Source organism: Electrona antarctica (assembly GCF_951216825.1).
Source record: "Electrona antarctica genome assembly, chromosome: 12".
Lineage (NCBI taxonomy): Eukaryota > Metazoa > Chordata > Actinopteri > Myctophiformes > Myctophidae > Electrona > Electrona antarctica.
Window position 1 is genome coordinate 26581785 of NC_136793.1, and position 19324 is coordinate 26601108.

The 19324-nt window shown below is 44.3% G+C and overlaps 2 protein-coding genes across 5 annotated transcripts; one reads left to right on the top strand and one right to left on the bottom strand.

Annotated features, from left to right (window-relative positions):
- Positions 1-1449: 1449 nt before the first annotated feature.
- smim15 (small integral membrane protein 15) lies at positions 1450-3244 on the top strand. Its single transcript, XM_079515254.1, has 2 exons — positions 1450-1597; positions 2512-3244. The coding sequence occupies exon 2, from the start codon at positions 2542-2544 to the stop codon at positions 2764-2766; it is 225 nt and encodes a 74-aa protein (XP_079371380.1). The 5' UTR covers positions 1450-1597; positions 2512-2541; the 3' UTR covers positions 2767-3244.
- A 321-nt stretch (positions 3245-3565) lies between these two features.
- Positions 3566-19087, bottom strand: ndufaf2 (NADH:ubiquinone oxidoreductase complex assembly factor 2). Of its 4 annotated transcripts, none has more exons than XM_079515247.1 (6): positions 18824-19087; positions 10411-10468; positions 9733-9797; positions 7981-8070; positions 7031-7071; positions 3566-4383 (listed from the first exon to the last, which is right to left on the bottom strand). In XM_079515247.1, exons 1-6 carry the CDS (start codon positions 18936-18938, stop codon positions 4141-4143), a joined length of 612 nt encoding a protein of 203 aa, XP_079371373.1. In that variant the 5' UTR covers positions 18939-19087; the 3' UTR covers positions 3566-4140. The 4 variants fall into 4 exon arrangements, with proteins under 4 accessions (XP_079371373.1, XP_079371374.1, XP_079371376.1 ...); XM_079515248.1 differs by having other exon boundaries at positions 10407-10468; XM_079515250.1 differs by lacking the exons at positions 9733-9797; positions 10411-10468 and having other exon boundaries at positions 18824-19081.
- Positions 19088-19324: the final 237 nt, after the last annotated feature.

A 19324-nucleotide genomic window follows, 5' to 3' on the forward strand; every position in this document is an offset into this window, starting at 1 on the left:
AGTAATGTCTGCTGATGCATATAAATTTAGGATAAGGGAAGGATTGAAGACCAATCAATCATCTGGACTCTGGAGGAGTACCGTGGAGGAGAATTTGTAAGAATGTAATAGAGTACAAATACTCAAGAAGTCAGAATTAAGGACTGTAAACCTTTTAAACAAGTGAATATTAACTTTATCTTTACTGTTATAATGTTCAACTGTAACTCTATAGTAATACCTTTTAAGGATAAATACTTTAGAGGAAAACTATAATACCAAAAGGAAAGAATAGGCAGAGTAGAAGTATCAGAGTATACCAGAATACCTTAGAATGAGTTTGACACCAGACACGGAAGAAAGAAGTCCACACCAGAGCTATGGGGATTTTCCATTTGATATATATTACAAATCACATCGGGAGAGAAATGGCAGGTCCGTACAGCGTTAAAACGATCTCTCACTGACACATCATCAGTGACAACATTTTATACTACATAAGTCATAACATCCTTTGGACATGGGGAAGTAATGTATTTGAGTTCAGAGGGTAACCCAAAAGTGAATTATGGCGACACCTATTGCCGGGAGGCCTACTTGGGATACGTGGCAAATTATACTTCCGGTAAAATCCCGGAAGAGTGACCGAAGGGAATTGTAGTTCTTTAAGTAAATGTAGTTCACAGCCCAAGTTACTGACAACCAGCTAACGTAACTAGGAGACAATTTGTCTGCTCATGCCCGGTACTGAATTGTGTATCCAAATGTTCTCCCTCTATCTCTATGGTCCAAAGACATAATTATCAATATATTATCTATCTATCTATCTATCTATCTATCTATCTATCTATCTATCTATCTATCTATCTATCTATCTCTATCTATGCTACATACATCAAAAAAGTAGGAATAAAAAAAGCTTTGAGTATTTGTGTAAAACACAAACATTGTGTAAACACAAACATTGAAGACAAGTGTGTAAACAAACATTGAAGACAAGTGCACAAACACAAACATTGTGTAAACACAAACATTGAAGACAAGTGTGTAAACAAACATTGAAGACAAGTGTGTAAACACAAACATTGAAGACAAAAGTGAGGACGCAAGTTGTGATTGGCCGGCGTGATTCGGTGGGAGATGTGCCATTGAGAATGAGATGATGTATGTCTGTATGATGACATATGGTGATAAGAGCGCGAGCAGCCCTCACTTCACACGGGTGTGATTTTATATTTAGATGTCTGATGGCATATCTGACGGAATTTAGATCTTACGGAGTACGTAGTTCACAAAATGTTATATATATTGTCTTGTCTTTCATTCAGCAGCACAGTCATAGTGAGAAGACTTTTATATATATATATATATATGAAACAGTCCCACCTCTGACCAAACCACGCCGAGCAGTGTTCCCTTCCCTGCCTTGTGTAGAGAACAGAGGGGAGAGAGAGAGAACAAGAGAAGGCGACTCAACTGATTTACAGAACTACAATTCCCATCTGTCGGAAGTACGCGTCACAACCAATAGCGAGTTAGCAGTAGTATCACTACACTTCCTGGAGCTGGGAGAGGAGTGAAGAAGACGTAACGTGGATATCAACAAAATTATCATTTAGTGAGTATCTTTAATAGTTAGACTAGTTACGCACGCACTAAACATCATTTAAGCTTACGTTTGTTTTTATGTTATGTTTGTGTGCACTCGCTGGGCTATGTAGCCGATAGCGAAAGTTAGGCCGAATGTTTTCGGTTTAGCTAGCAATGCAAATCTTTCATGCTCATCTCAGGAATGCAAATATGGCATCCAAATGACAGTGGACGCTTGCTTAGCTTCTTTGCTGTAGCCAGGAAAAGGGTGTGGTGAGTAGATAGCAAGTAGTGATGTTTCCCAACGGGAAATTATCAGCATTATGTGTTGACAGACTTTACTTGAATTAGCTAACCTTAGATATGATGTCATGACGTCAGATGACTTGGATAGCTTTGGATCAATCGATCATAATGATCAGCAGGCAGTATATTGAGTATACAATAACTTTAAAAAACGTGTATATCACCTTTCAAAAAGTGTTTACAGTAACAACAGTGAATAAGTCAAAAGGTTAAGAAGAGATTTAAAAGATGATACTGAGTTTGCCTGCCTGAGATGAGATCCCTAGGCAGGGACCTTTTTATAAATATTTTTTATCTCTCACCTTTATTTTATATTGGTATATACACGGTAGGCTGACAGGAAATGGGGCGAGAGATGGGGGGGTGACATGCAGTAAAGGCCGTCGGGATCGGGAGTCGAACCTGCGGCACACTGCTAGACTGGATTACCAGCCACGGTGCCTGGACAGCTGAGCCACGGCCCAGGCCAGGCAGGGCCCTTTCACCTTTAGTGGTGGATTACTTAAAATTCTATATATAATATATAAGTCAATATGGGCTCTAATCAGGCTGAAACCTTGCCCAAATTTGGAGTCACATGTCATAGTCTGATGTCATAGGCTGTTTTGTTTAACTTAAGGTTCCCCCTCTCCTCAGGTGTGATAGACGTTGAAAACTGCGTTCAGGATGTTTGATGTGCGGGCATGGGCAGAGTATGTGGTGGAGTGGGCTGCCAAAGACCCCTATGGCTTCCTAACGACCGTCATACTGGCTCTCACACCCCTCTTCATTGCCAGTGCGCTGTTGTCGTGGAAACTAGCTAAGATGATCGAGGCACGGGACAAGGAGCTGAAGAAAAAACAGAAACGTAACGAAAATATCGCCAAGGCCAAACGGGTCAAGAAAGACTGAGTTACTGATGGAGGGACGAGGGCAAGGAGTAGGTGGGACAGAAACAGCCGTGCTCTGCTCAAAGCTCTCCTCTCTCCCTAAGCACACTGCCCTGGTCCCAGCCCTGGCATCAGCACAGACCCATCACCCCTCACTCTTGTGTTGAGTATGAGGCAGGACTTGGGACTCAAGCCTGAAGGGCCTCAGTGCTGAGACGGACAGTGCTGCCCGGAGCAGGCTCATCCCAGTGGGACTCTTGTCAGCAAAGAGGACAGTGGTCATCTGTTATATTCCATTATAATGCAGATATCCACTGATGTATATGTATTATTATTGGGCAGCTGTTGTGGCACATTGCATTCCATTTTTAACATTTTGATTTGTCTGATTTGGTTAATAAGAAACAAGGATACTGTAATATTTCACCTAAGTTGCAAGTAAAGGCAAAAATTATTTTGTTTTACTCAATAAAGTGCTTGTGGTTAACCTGTGATTTTCATCTGATTGTTTTTTAAAAATGTTTATGCATATGCAATTGTCAAAGGACAATATGTTCATAATACTTTGGATTATAGCTTATGTTTTTGTTAATAAATCTGACAAATCTCGACTTCACAGCATATTGTCATTGAGTATTTGCTGCCACCAAACACCACCTATTAAATAAGAGTTGAAACATTGGGAGAGAATATTTTATTTAACAACATGAATGCTAACATCCCTAAAATAGGCGCTATATGTATAACCAAAAAGAATTCTGCATGCTGTGAGTTTCTGGCAGAGATTGGTGTAGAGGGGAGATACAAAAAGGTATCCAAGATAGACCGCATGTCAACAACATAAGGTTTATTTATTTGACTTGATTTTCATCAACCTGTTTTAATGGTTTGTGTAAAGCACATTGAATTGCTGTGTTGAAATTTGCTATACAAATAAACTTGCCATGACAGATTCAGTCCACCCACAAAAAACATCTTATATCAAAATTGGCATAAGGGAGGACTGGCTGGTTGGCGAGGCGGCAGACCACGGCATGGCCATGTGATGGACCACGTCACTATGACTCGGCCATAACCATATGAGTTCTCAAAGCAGTTACGCCCAAATATGGAGTGTGTTGTCATTTGCCTAGCTTGCATTCTAAAGTAACAAGTTTTCTTTGTCAATTAAAAAACAAACAAAACTTTGGTTTAGCTTTGCAAAACAATGCTTACCCACACATCCTGTTGTCGATATGAGGCAACCAATTACACTGACAATCATTTCTCAATATTGTATCTACAGTCCCTTTTTTCTTTTTCCGTAATGTCTGTGCAGTCACAGTATTCATTCAGGTTCTAGATGTGATGACGATAAGATGTCAACATAGTATCTTGTATACACGTGAATATCCGTCTATTTTTTAGCATTAGGCATCCAGGAGCCAGGCTGGAATGTATTTGCAGTGCTGGTGGGCTCCTCGCTGACTTGTTGCTTGCCAAAGCTGGCTGTAGCTGCGTGGCCTTTGACTACAGTTTGGGGGAGAGCAGCCACCAGACCCTCCTCATACTCCTTAGCCTGGAGGACTACATCTCTCTGCTCCACCTCCATGGCCTTTAGTTTGATCTGCTCCCTGTACTGCTGATTCTTCAACAGCTCCTGTAAAAAGAAAACAATAGAGGGTATGCGCAAGCATAAAGCGAGTGGCAAAGTGAGTTTAACATTGTTTAACGTCGTATGCAATCAGATAGGACTTCTGTTTGAATGTATGGGCTGTCGTGGCCAGAAAGTACCACTCAGTCAGTAGGCGTTCCCGCATAACTTCTGGGTATGATGAAATCACGCACATACCCTCTATATGGGAAACATCCAAAGTGGCCCAGAGTATAAGTGAATAACTAAAACAGAGGTGCTTGCAACTAAAGAGCAGACAGTGTTGAGCCTTGCTTTTCATCTTCTATTCATGCTCTATGTAAACTTTTAGCAAGAAAGGGTGGCACTTCCTATATTTCGTCAAGGAAGCTTAAAGAAGGAATGGACATGGTCACGTGACTGGGCTGCGCCATGACACTTTCATGGACGCTTTCATGGAAGCCAAACTACACCCAGAAGTTCAGCAGAATGCACTGGAGTCCATGAGAGCTCAGTGACCAGCTCATGAACAAACACTATTTCTGAATGACTGAGACCTTTTGTAAAGTATTATCACTTCTGGAAAATAGCAGAACACTGTAATTATATAGAGGTAGGTATGGTATCTAAAGAGCACAAAGTACCTTTCTGAACGTACCAAGTATCGCGAGACTTCCCACCGTTTCCTGTCTGGCAGACAAATCTCACGATACCTCCGAGCCAGAAACGATACCTGCTGCTGTTTAGATCCTCAAATACAATGATATAGGCCTACTGTGCACTCTGTGCACATCAAAAAGCAAGTGATTCGAAAACAACCTGTGATATGTCTTCTTTTATATTCCTGAACCGATTATATGACAAAGTCTCAATTGTTGTTTGTTATGAGCTGGTCCGTTCACTGCCATGTATTCATTGAACTTCCGGTGTAAGTTTTGGCTCCCATGAAAGTGTCCATGAAAGTGTCATGGCGCAGCAGTCACGTGACCATTTCCTTTGCTTATGAAAGCTTCCTTGTATTTCGTAAAGGATTACACTGTGTGCACTGTGTCGACTCGTCAGTGACCTCATAGTCCACCATGATATATTTTGTATGTCAGGTGCAACTGACGAAGTCTATAGGTTGGAAATGTTGAGGCTCACAGTGGCCTGAACTAAAGGTCAGACAAGTTAATTTATCACCTGAACATTGCTGGATACAATCCCTGTACGTATTGCTGGGAAATGTATGACTAACACTTTCCTTAAACTACCACCACCGACTTCTTGTCTTTGGGGCACCTAACTTTAACTGTTCCAAATTCCCAAAACGCCACTGGAAATTAATGTGTGACTGTGAGGTCAGGCGTTAGTTGAAAAATCACACCCGTGTGAACTGAGTGTTGCAACTCCCCCCCCCCCTCTCTCATTAGCAGGCAACAGTGCAGCACTATCTCTCTGTTTCTGGCACAACAGCACCACTTTTTCTACTACTACTCATAGTCACATAGGTTAACACGGACATTGTCACATAGGTTAACACGGACATTGTCACATAGGTTAACACAGACATTGTCACATAGGTTAACACAGACATTGTCACATAGGTTAACACAGACATTGCTGTTCCTTGGAGTGGTTGCACCACTCAAAAAAGAGCAAGCATGTGCACCCACCTTGCCTAAAAATGTAGTCTTTGTAAAGGATGTGAAAACTAGGACAAGACATGAAGCAGTAGGAGTGTACGCCATCCTTCCAACTCATGGAAATAATTATAACCTGAACCTAGCCCACTAGTGGAATGACTACCCTGTTGAAGCTCCAGCTAGAGTCCAGTGAGCCTCTCTGTAGCAAAGAGCCAAAGCGAAAGGGAGGACTGGCCATAATGCTGTTGTGTGTTGGCAAAGGCTAGGACTGGAAAAGAGGGAAGAGCTGTGGCCAAAAATCCCTGCTTTGGGGACAGAGACAAACACACTGAGCTGCTTTTCCAGCCTGTTAATGACAGGATTTAATCCAATCAATTTATGTCGGCTTGGACCAGGAAGAGACAGAGCATGACAAGGGGTAGGGTAGGATAATATGATGGGGGTGCAGTCCTGGCCACATTAACACTGTCCAGCTGTTGATGGCTGCTATTGGACAGACACGAGGCAGAAAATTGGAATAGAATGTTCTGGCAAATGGTGGGAAGGGATGGCATTGGCCACTGGCAGGGAGTGCAGAGTCTGCGGACAGGGAGTGCGAGCTGTCTGGGTATTTGCCTTTGTGAGGGATTTCCCATGCACAGACCTACATTTCACTGGCCTAACAATCTGCACTGTTCTCACATTTAAAGTGAAATAAAGCTGGTTAGAGGAACATGAGGGTCATACTCCACTCCGACGACATTTCTATCCTCTGTCTAACGCTCCACTGAGCCCAAAAAAAAGCAAGCGTCTGCTAGTGAGATAGAAAAGTAAACTAGTACATAAGAGTCAGTAAGCTGCTTGTTCAGAGGCTGTCTGTATGTCTCTCACCATCAACACATTTCAGCTACAGTTTATTTTAACACCTATCCCCCAAAGTTTCTGGGCTCTGTTGGAAACTGCGAGAGAAATCAAATCAAAGTCATTCTTCTCCCTTCTCATGCCTCCCTTGTTCCCATTCCCCCCAGAGCCCCACCATCACCACAGCGGGGAGGCTGGGGGGGGCATACCTCGATGGAGGGGGGCTCCTTCCGTCTGCCTCGGATCCAAGCTGGAGGAGGAAGAGAAGAGAGTGAGAACACCCACACAAACGCAGAGCAAACACAACCTGCAGTCATATTTATGGGCTGCAGCAGAGGTAGAACCACTCTGTTTCAGCTTAGAGGAACGGATACTCCACAACAGTATGCTTGGTTTTATTTTGTGTAAGTGAACTATGGCGAAAAAGCTGGATTATGGGTAAAACATGTAGGCAGGCTATACGATAACTATAACAAAACACCAACGCTCTTTGAGTCTTGGGCAATGTAGTGCCAGCATGGTCTCATAAGAGGTGTGAAACTCCTCTGGTCGTTGAATTCAAAAGTAAACCATCTCCCCATCACTATCAATATCTCCTTCCTTTCTCTCTCTCTTGATAGAGCTCTCTCTCTCTCATCCTCTTTTGTAAGGAGCTGTGTTTTTGGCTGAGCTGGTTAAAGGGAGACAGAGAAAGAAAGATAGAGATTTTTTTCTAACTCTTCCTCCAGCTAGTGCAGGGACTCTGAGCCTCTTTTATCCCTTTCTTATTTGCATCCTGATGAAAATGCATGAGGGACGGGGCGAAGCAGGATGAGGGGTTTAAGGTGGATAAAGCCGGTTGGAGACAGAGGGAACAGTCTGTATCCAGTTGTAAGGAATTTGAAAAACACCATTTTCATGGTGTGCTTGTAAAACACCAGCATACGGGTGTCTTTGATAAACTCACATATACAGTATGCCCCCCACCCCCATCTCATCTTGTGGTATGGAAATCAATGGATTACCCCCTCCTCTCCATATTTACAGCCATGAATTCATTGGTGCAGCATTCTGTGTGTTGCCGTATCGTGTAGTACTTTTGTTAGCATGGCGTTTATCAACGTCAGTGTACTGTACAGTGTACAGGCACACACAGCAACCCACAGTAGCCCAAACTCACCATCCCATTCCGATGGTATGTTGCCTTCCATGTACTCGTATTCTGTGGGATTGGCTGCTACCACCATCCGCTTGGCACGGACGAACCTTCCTAGGGAAACAAAAACAAATGAGAGAGAAAGAGAGATGCTCAACAATGATGCATACAAAACGTGGAGAGCTGTGTGCGTGTTTCTTTGTGTACAAATGTGCACAAAGAAACAGTTCTCTCTTGCGCACTCACTCTCTCTCACACATGTGAGTGCGCACGCGCACGCACACGCACACGCACACACACACATACATACACAAATACACAGAGGGATGACAGTGCTGTGACAGGTCATGGATGATTACCTCGTGGCCCTCGGGCCCTTCTCCTCAGATCTCTCTGAGTGGCTCCAAATCTGGGCTAAGCCTTTATGCAAATCAGCCTCCCCCTTTAACCCACCAACCACAGCCCCCCTCGCTGCCAACCTCCTCCAATCACAGCGCTCGGACTAACAATGCCCTCCAAAATCAACGTCAAGCCAAGCAGGAGACAAAAGAGGTCAGATATCACAGGGAACAGGAGAGGGATGAGCTGCATGGAATATTAAGCGCCCCCCTCTATCTGTATACAGCACGACGCTCGCTAGCAGCAAGGCCACCGCCAATTATTTTGGTCGAATCTGCTGATTAGACAAGTTCGGCTGGCACACAATGACATGGAGACAGAGGTAGAGGGGGAACCCACAGAGAGAGGGAGAGGGAGTTAACCCATTCAGGCCTGACGTCGAAATTAAAAAAAAAAAGTTTTCTAAATCATGACAATTTTCGGAAAGATTTGAGGCACATTTTAACGATTTTTCAAAAATAGCAGACCTACAAGTTCATAGCGCGCCACTCGGTGGCGCGCTATGAACTTGTAGATCTGCTATTTTTCAATAGCTAAATTATAACAATGTTTAAAACACCAAAACGGGTTCCCGCCCCAAAATGGGTTAATGGTTAATGTGGTTAAACGCTAACGTGACATGGATGCGTTCCAGGTCTCAATGGATTAAGAGAGAATGAGAGAGGGAGAGAGAGGATCACTTCTTAGTATGCAGCCGCAGTGCCTCTTACAGTAGTCACTAATGACAACTACACTGTCTCCGTAGTTACGGCTTGCTTGCAGGTAGCCGGACGTCCGTCTGTCCGTCCGTCCGTCCGTCCGTCCGCCTGTCTATCCACACATCCCCCACACTGAGAAATGATGAGGCAGGAAGGAGGAAGGAGAGAGTGATGATGCATGGCGAACGCGGCGAGAAGCAGAGAAATGGATGGGCAAGGAAAACAACACGCTCCAAAACACAGACAATCTGTCAGGATTCCATCGCCATCTCTCCGCAGCTGACTGGACATGGACAAATGGAGCTAACCACCTCCACGCACCGCACAGACTGATGGCCTTAATGTTTACTTCAGCCATAACAGATAGCTATGGCACAGGGATGGATGAATGATGGTAGCCTGACAAAGCGGCAAACTGTGCTCACTGGAAGTCTCTACCGTACAGTTCCTGTGTCTTGTTGTGGTGTCTGAATGCCAGGTCACTGTACTTGTTTTTTGTTTTGAACCTAAAATACAATGACTACGAACCCCCCCCCCCCCCCCCCCCCCCCCCCCCCCCCAGGAACATCTTCACATGCAGAAATTAGTGCATTTCCTGTTCAGTTTTTTGCTCATCAAAACTAATGTTTGATCCAACCATATACTGCAGTAATCAGGTCAGCTAATTAGGCTAGTATACCTCCGCTTTGGATCCCTCTAGATTGTAGGGCCTCACTGCTGCTCTTGATCTTATGATATCCAACCCTGACAAAAAACAACAAAAAAACCCACCACTTTCATACTCCACCTTATCAACAAAGCTCCCTGCAATATGTAAATGCATTCTATTATTGTTCAATTTGTTTACACGTATGCCTTAAAAAGTCAGCAGAGGAATGTGCTTTTTTTCCTAGAGAACCCCCAGGAATGTAGAAGGAAAACAACTGCCGACAAACAAAAGATTGCGTTCTCTAGGGCTAGGCGATACCAACAAATACATTTAACAGGTATGCTAATTATAAACAGATCGTATCCATATTTGCATTGAGCGTAGGAGGCAGCAGATAGAAATGGCAGAATTATGATACAGTCCCCACAAGCGATGTACTTAGCTGCAGTTAATGCCTAACTAATAGGCATGGAGAGAGGCGCCCACTCGTTTGCTGTCCCCCACTCCTTGCGTTTCTCCCTCCTAGGATGCTCCCCCTCTCTCCTCTCTGTGTCTCTGGAACAAGGCTCTCCCCTTGTCTCATAGCTCTTGCAGCATGACTAAACCCCTTCCACCATGGCTTTTATCCTTGGATTTGAATAACAAATATGTACATATATTTATGAAACAAGCCTGATCTTCCTACCACATACATACATACATACATACTGGGGGGTGTCAGTCTGATTGGGTGATATTTCCTCTGTCTGCAAGTGTAAACTTGGATCTGGGAACAGAAGGAAACACGTAGGTCACAGTGACACCGTTTTTATTACATGATGACTGGAAAAGGGCCCCCCTCGAATATCATAAAGATAAAGGGATGGCAAACTAATTTCTTTCGTGGCGCTAGCATTAGAATTAAGTCTCTGCAGTGTGTTAAGATGAAAGAAAGAGATTGGTGCAACTTGCATCATCTTGCATTGTCTTCCATGTGGACACTGGACAGCGGGGCCTAACGATGGATGCAATTGCCGAATACGCTTATTCTAAGCCCTGATGAAGCATTCATAATTAACGGCCACATTGTTTGGCTACTAGATTTCCCTGCTTGAATAGGTGACATAGTCTCAATGTTACCTGCAGACTTCTGTCATTCTAGGATCTGTAGCTCGGGTGTAGCCTGCCTCCCCCATAATAACCTCGTCTCCCCCCCACCTTCTGTTACCTCTCTTAGACCTGAGAGACAGGGGATGGAGGAAGAGTATGACTGCATGTTTAGAGTGAGCGAGTGCACGAGAGAGAGAAACAGAGAGAGGTGTGGGGGGAGCTCTCTATCTCAGTGTGCCCCCTTGTGACAAGTCCGCCCTCCCATCACTCACTGGGGGTGGGGGCTAGTTACCAGTCAAAACACACACACACACACACACACACACACACACACACACACACACACACACACACACACACACACACACACACACACACACACACACACACACACACACACACACACACACACACACACACACACACACACACACACACACACACACACACACACACACACACACACACACACACACACACACACACACAGCTAGAGAACAGGCAGATTAACCTGAGAGACAGGAGCGAGGACGCCGGCGCTCACCATGAAGGACAAACGCAGCGCAGCGTAGGGAGGGGGAGGGGCCAGCACATGAAATCCCACCTCATAAATATTTATGAATCATCTCACCTGTCTGAGCGCGACTCATCTGCGAGCCTGCGATGAAACCCGGGAGGGGGTGTGTAGGAACAGAGGGAATGGGGAGGGGATGAGGGGGTTGCCGTGGCAGCGGGATCGGTAAGCCAATCAGATGCCGGCTAAAAGCCATCCCTCTCGTTCGTTACAGCGTCGATGTGATGCGCACTAAGGAGTGCTCTTTGAACCCTGAACACACCCTGTTAAACTCCATCACCTGCTTCAACACACACCCCCCCCCCCCCCCCCCCCCCAGGTGAGTAGTGCTGGGGGCGACCTGAGAGGTTTTTCTCCTCTGTGGTGTCATTCAGGGCCTTTTTTCTTCTGCCGTCTCTCTTTCTGTTGTGCCTGTCTCTTACAGACTACCTTTGATTATGGAGGCAGGTCGTCAGGGGAACACATTTCCAAATGGCGTCACCCGGGAATCGAGAACCGTGGCGCTCAGATATTGCAAAACAGAAACTGGTTCATGTGCCGAGATCTTTGACTGGTACGTCGCCATCTCGTACTATTCACCGTCAACAACAACAACCAAGATCCATCTACTTTCTCTCATCTCAGAATAGACAATTGCAAAAAACACTTGCACACAGAGAGCATGCAATGAATTAAATTCCAAGACTTAGTTGTGAGACCACCAGCTGATTTCCAGTCGAGCAGATCTACTGTAAGACTCAGAGAAGGGTGGTTTGGGCCTTGGATTTTGCTGGAGCAAATAGCCAGCAACAGTGGTCGTGTAGGAGATGGCCACAAGCTCACCTGATTGGCCTGTGTGCGCGCTCGTTGGATTGAGGGGCTGGTCCTCCAACAGACTCCAGCTGAGCTGTGTGGTGGAGAGTGTAGTGAACCAGGGTGTGCATGGTAATGGGCAGCTTTATTGAGACAGAGTGGTCTGATAAGCAACAGTGATACAGGGGCACCAGGTAGAGATACTGACACCCGCTCTCTCTCTTCTCTCCCTCTAGTCTACTTTCCTGGAAAAGAAAACGGGGGGGATGGATGCGAGGGCCTCGTAACCATGGTTACCCGCTAGCCCTGAGCCTAGCGACGTGGGATGAGGTTTAGAGGGAAAAGGCCAGCCGATGTTTTGCTTCAGTTGCTGGGAGAAGGAGGAGCTTAAGTGTAAAGTAGGCCTGCTAGCTTCTTCTTTCCCTCTTCAGTCCTCATTTTTCCCCCCTTCAACACTCCCCCAAAGACACTGTCGATCCCACTGAGGTGAGAGTGACTCAAGAGCAGAACAGAGGGAGAATAATTCATATACAAGTAGTAACCATGAAATGAATGCCACTGATTTCCCTGGTGTGTTACTTTTAGCCAAGCATAGCCAGGTACATATGTATATTTGAGGGTGGAAGCGAGCCCCAGACTCAAGACTTTAGCCCAGACTAGAGCCCAATTTATACTACGACACAATGGTACGACATAGTATAAATCTGGCTTCAGATGACCCTTCGTTTTCAGATCTCTTCCCCTGGTAGACTATGGTAAGCAAGGAAGTCGGTGTTCTTTGTGGAGCTGTAGAGTATAGCGTGCCCCCCCTCCTCCTCTTCCACAAATCCACACACCGAGCAGTCGGATGATAGTCCACCCATCTATTTACCTTCAATCACTTTCTCCATCCATCCTCCTCTCTCCATTAGACTCACACCAAATTTTCCACCATAGCCTGAAGACTCGCCTCTTCAGACTCCACCTAGCACTTCACGCTCCTCATATCCCTTCTTGATGATAGTTTACTGTGTAGATATATCTTGGTCACGAAGAAAGTGATTTAGACAGCATATTGTTTAGACAGATGCTAAATTAATGGTTTACCTGGCATCCAAGTTTCTTTGAGGCACTACTTTGTTCTCTTTATGTGAACATTTACCCTGTTTATTGACTAGAGCTTTGCTTATTCCAATTTTGTACTGCAGTCCTTGATAGGAGCTAAATTGTAAATTAGTCCGCCTTCTTTCTCTGACTCTTCTACCCTAATCTCACCTTCTGTCCGAAAATATCCTTTTCACGTTCACCCAGTCTATTTCTCCCCCACAATATAATTTCACTGCATGTCAGTACTCTCCTTTTCAATCTTGTTTTTCCTTCCACTCAATCCACTGTCTACAAGTACACACACCCTTCCTTCCAGTCTCATCTTTTCTTCCGTATTTCAAACTCTCATTTCTTTCTGCCCGTCTGCTTTATTAAAATATTCAGAATTGAATAAGCAGTGTCAGGCTTCAGCAGACGTCTGTCTGTCTGTCTTCTCTGCTGATTTTCTGACAGACAGGGAGCCCCAAGGTGTCAACACATCTAGCCAGCCATCTGACCAGAGAGAGAGAGAGAGAGAGAGATGAGTGCAGAGAGAGACACATCTTAACAGGGGAGGGATTTGTGTCAATTTGTTGTCTTCCCTCTCCTGACATCATGACCAGCTGTCCATCGTTGCTCCCCAAACAAATTTGATTTGAGAAGGGAGAGGAGAGTCAGATTAATTAAAAGGTATGTCAATGCTGAATTTGGTCGAGTCACATTTTGGGATGCATTTTCAAAATATCACATACCTGTAGACCCACTAGGGCCGTGGCTAAATACCCCGTTTGCCATTATGCTATCTCTATACTCATGTTATCTGGAAAATGCTTTTTTTTATATCCATTTGGCATCCGGTGTAAAAAAGATAACATGGGACTAAATGTAATACGTAAACAACCTCCATTTACACCCCACACAAAGCAAAGACGCTTATCAATTAACATGATTTACAGGAGCAACTCCATGGCCAGCATGCTTCCATGATAAACCCCAGAGTTGGCGTCCTACTGTAGGCTAGACCTTCTTTCATTGCACCCTGGAGACGACTTGTGGCAGAATAAACAGCCATTTGGACCCCAGTCTCTCTCCGCTGTGACTCCTTCCACAGAAATCTGCGGCTTGAATCAACGCTCTGATGACACACGGCCATCTGTTGTGGTGTTAAGTGTGTTAAGGCATGAAGTAGAGAATTTCAGAATCATTTTACAGTACAAATGCACGCGCGTGTACACATGCACAGTTGCGCATGCACGCGCACACACACCTCCTTCGCTCCCTTGAGTCGCCCATCCTGAAAAGGCAGAACTGAGGCCTTTTCAGTTTTTCACTTCAGAACATAGCTGCGGAATCAAATAAATAATAGACAAAGAAGAAGGGGATAGTGATAGGACGACAATTCAATGCCTCCTTTCTCTGCACCAGTGTGGTGCACCTCTGAAAAACCTCTGAATCTCTTCCATTCTCCACACAGTGGAGGGGACCGATAGATTAAAACTGCATGGCATACACCGTTTAAATGAATAGCGCTAAAAATACATCCTTTTCACTGCAACATGAAAGGAAACTGCCTTTCCCCTGTCCAGTATTGAGCAGCCATTGATTCCAAGACAAAGGCTACACCTCCTCAAAGAGGTAAGAAAAAATAGCAATCATACAGGCAATTATTTTCAAATGCGCCTGCAGCGGCCGATAATGTCAGCGCGCCACTCTCCCTAAATAAAAGGAGGGAAGGCAGGCGTCAGAGCTGCAGGCCCACTGCCGAAGACGAATGAGACCATCCGCAGAATGCTTTGCTTTCATCTGGGCAGTATGACATGGCACCCCATGCAGTGTAAGGTTGGGCTGGGCCTGGGGGACAGAGCAGAGGCACATAGAAACAGAGGAGAATATAGATTCTCTATTCAGGTCCATGGGTCTGACACAGAGGCAAAAGCCAAAGGCCTGTTTGCCAGTGACTTTTTCCTATAAGCCAGGCCTGTTCTCTTATCCAGCCCTATTTTATGCTTCAGCTGTTTGAAAATAGCTGAAAATAAAATCTACAGGCTCACTAAAAAAATGTTAGCCTATGCCCAAAATAGGGGGTTAAAATGTTGGTTAATGATGCAGCAGCACACAGCAGGCTACTGGAACTGCTGCATTTCTAAGGGTAGAGACAGAGATTCTCCCTCACTAGTCTTGTAGTTCAGATGCAGGCCTATTCATTTTGATGTGTGGTGGCAAAAGATGCAGCATCTAAGCAGAGGGGGAGAGAGAGAGCACTGCTGGGCCTGCCCCTCCACAGTCCACACTGCTGCTGAAGTACTCTGATGTTGTGAATAGAAATCTTCACTGCATGGACTGGCTTCAAAGGAAGAAGATCAGGAGGCAGGGAGGAAGGGGTGGGGCAAGGGAAGGAAGGACTGACTTACTGGAGTGAAAAATAAGTCAAAATGTCAACATACTGAGACGGCTGGACAGTTATGGACCGCCAAGTCAAAATGTTGCAATCACACAGGACAAAAACAAGGAAATAATGCCCTTCTTACTTTAGCCTTGTCAACCAAATTCTTCTTCAACAACCCTGAACCCAGCCCAGTGGCAGTGCACACAGCATTACTTACGCCCCAGTTTTCTAAAGATAACAGATTGAGAGAGGTAGGAAATGGGAGCAGCAAAGCAAGGTAAAAAGAGATGGACAGTGCACTAGGGATGGACAAATGAGCAACGCAGTAAATAGGGGGGGTTAGAGATTGAAACAGAGTGAGGAAGAGCCTCCCCTACTCTTTCATCCTCTATATGCTGCAGTAGAAAGCCCTGCGGTCCACGCCTCAGGCCCTGAGCCCACGCTTGGCCTATCAGTTTAAGATCAAAAAGAGCTCACTTTAGCAAGACATATGGACTGAATAATGCATTCACTTTATTTCCACAAGGTTGGATGGAGTGAGTTAGAGAAAGGACAAGTGAAAGTGTGGCTGCATTAGTGTTTGTTATTGTGTCTGTGCGTGCACGCGTGCGTGCGTGTGTGAACGAGATGTGGTGGGTGTGGGTTCTCTCTACAGGCCCACTAGCCTCTCTGTAGGGTCATTCATTGTGATTGGCCAGTGGATACAGTAGCCTTTAGCATGCTGAAAATGGTCCTCTTGTGAAGTCTCATTTGAATAGCCTGACAGCCAGGGGCTGAGGAACAGCCTTGGGATGAATTATGAATACAAGGTGGGCGCAAGTTTCCCTGCAAACTGCTGAGAAAAGGTGATGTGCAAAGTCAAGTTCAGTCAGAAAGAAACTGGTTTTAAATCTTGCCAGAGGTCAGTCCCACTTCAGCACCACAACAACTTGGTTACATCCTGAGAGAAATGTACTAACACTTAATGCATGTTATTTATTTAGCCTAGACTAGGTAGGTAGGGGTAGCAAATATCTTGTGTAAGTACAGTCAGTGGCACCAAGAGAGGAAGACACAATCAAGGAGGATAAGCTCATTTCTGAATTAAAAGTGTGTAGTGCAGTTTCCAGATTAGCCAAATAGTTGGTTATATTAACGATAATCAAATCCCTTAGTTCAGGCAAGCTTTGCCCCCTGTTTGTAGTCTATGGCAGGTTAACCTAGCATTCTCATTATGTCTGGAGCAAGCAGAGGCCTGGCCTTTAGCCCTATATAGCCTATAGCTTTGGCAGGACCTATGCCAATAATGGCTGAAGAAGGGAATCCAGGAGTCCAGGCAGAATAACAGAAAGTGAAGCCATTAGCCTGGGCCAAACCAGGCTAAGGCTACCACCACAATAGTCAGATATGACCTCCTCATTAGCCATAGGACTACGATATGTTAATAGCCAGATATGGCCTCCTCATTAGCCATAGGACTACGATATGTTAATAGCCAGATATGGCCTCCTAATTAGCCATATAACTATGATTTGTCAGAAGTAAACTAATGTGATTCTTTTCTTAATTTATTGAGACAATTTTTGAGTGGTGCAACCACTCCAAGGAACCCGCCATGCTTAAAGCACATATAGCCTGGTTTATGCAAAAGAGGCTATTCCTGTCACAGAAAATGAGAGCTGATGGCATAATTTCAAATATCAATGTACAGTATATTGTGATATTTTACTAGATATAGTCTGGGATTTTGGTTATCATAATATTGTGATATGGCTAAGTAAATGTTCCTGGCCCCAAGGGCTGTATTACAGAAAAGTGGTAAAATGGTCATAACTTATTTCATAGCTAAGTGAAATTAACATTGAAGGCCTCATATCATTCTTATCCATATTACATTATTACTAATTCATTATCTTTTGTGTATTTAATATAATCTGAAAGCCTCAAAATGTTGTCAATAATATCGATATTGAGGCATTCAGGCAAAAATGAGCAATAGGACAGTAAAAATTGTTATCCTTTCTCAAAGTCAGTGACCCCTTTTCAAGATAAACATGAAAAGGCTATTCCTGTAGAAGGGTTATCATATATTAATTTACTTATATTGATCCTATAAATAAACAATTAATACAGGTATCGTTTTGCCCACTCAATTCATAATTAACGTTCCAATTTTGGAGGTCTGGCTCATGGACTAAAAACTGTTTCTGAACGGAACCGGTTCCCAACCGGTGGAAAAGGGGCCAGTGTGTCATTGTTAATAGAAATGCCACTGTATTTCATTTGTCCCCTATGTCTGTCAATCAATGTCCATAAATCCTTCTCCACATACAGACCATCCTTATATTTCAATAAGCTGCATACAGTGCATATGCATAGTACACTACCTACCAATGCATACTTCAATATATCAATTTGTTGTTTCCAGGAACTCTGTGCAAAATAAATGACTGTTGAAGCATCATAGTAAGCCATCATTCAGTCAAGACCAGCAAGGTTGTCCTTGACCTTGTAACAGTCAGAAATGGCATGAAGGACACCGCTGGCATCCCACCATGGATTAGCTTGATGACACAGTTCTGCCGCTTGGCTTGTTATGCATTACATATTGTACCACTGCCATGTCTCAGTAGGCAGATCTGACCTCCTTCTAAATCCTCATCATGCAGATAATTAACACTTCTTTAACAGGGGAGGAGTCTTTGCACTTAGCACGTCAATGACAATACAATTTGATAGAATTGGCTTGGGTGACCAAGGTCTGCTTCTCCAATTGAATTGAGTCTTAATTGCAGATATTTCCATTAAATACACTCAAAATCCTAGAAATAAAATTGCACAAATGTCTTTCAATTTAGCATCGCTCTCCATCTGGCGGCAAAAGTACTGAACTACAAGAACAAACGCTTGGTTTGAATCATAGCAGCAGTATGTTTTCGACTTTTCGTAAAGCAGTTTTCTAATTTATAATATGGTATTGGTATGTATAGGTCTATATTGTTCTATTGTGGGCCTTGTTGTTATAAATTAACATATACAATAATGAACGGAGTAATATCACGATGTTTAAACTTAAAGTGAGTGACTGTGTGTGGTCTACAATACATCTAAATTAACGGCTAAATGGAGAGTATATTTTCTTGCATATGGCCAAAATAATGTCAAGTCAGTACAGACAGTGTGTCTGTTTCTTCAGTGTGTCAAATTGTTTAAAAGATGGTAAGTACAAGACTTACCCGTCCAAGTCTTCTGTTCAGGGATGATGTAATATTTGTTTCCGAAAGGATCTGTACCAACATGCTCACGGACTATCCCAAACGTCCGCCGTAAAAGACCTGCGACCCTGTTCATTATGTCAGACAGACAGTCTGGAGACTGGGACAGTTACACCGGTGTTTTGTCACCTGTCTGCCTGTCGCTACTACACAGCTACTACCATAGAAATATCTAATGGCTACTACACGGGTTGTTTATGCAAGTTTAGAGGTTGATGCCATAGGCTGGAGGGACGGTCGCACTGCGATTGGCTAGCCCGGGTAGCCCCTATAGTTTTATTCCGAGTACGACGGTGTCGCATAGGTTGAACTTGAATAAGAAGTCATATTTTAGTTTAGGAATGGATTTGTAGATCTGAGGAGGGCGTTTCCGTCCGCGTTTGGTTTGACAACCAACTAGCCAATCACAGGCCGACCTTCGGGGTCATGGTAACGGTTATGGAACGGACGGAACGGACGGCA

Excerpts from the sequence above, each read along its gene's own strand:
- smim15 (XM_079515254.1), top strand. The coding sequence starts at position 2,542 with ATGTTTGATGTGCGGGCATGGGCAGAGTATGTGGTGGAGTGGGCTGCC.
- ndufaf2 (XM_079515247.1), bottom strand. The coding sequence starts at position 18,938 with ATGAACAGGGTCGCAGGTCTTTTACGGCGGACGTTTGGGATAGTCCGT. Across the intron at positions 9,798-10,410 it reads AATCAGACTGACACCCCCCA|GGTTGGATATCATAAGATCA; the intron begins GTATGTATGTAT and ends GTTTTTTGTCAG. Across the intron at positions 7,072-7,980 it reads CATACCATCGGAATGGGATG|CTTGGATCCGAGGCAGACGG; the intron begins GTGAGTTTGGGC and ends TTCCTCCTCCAG.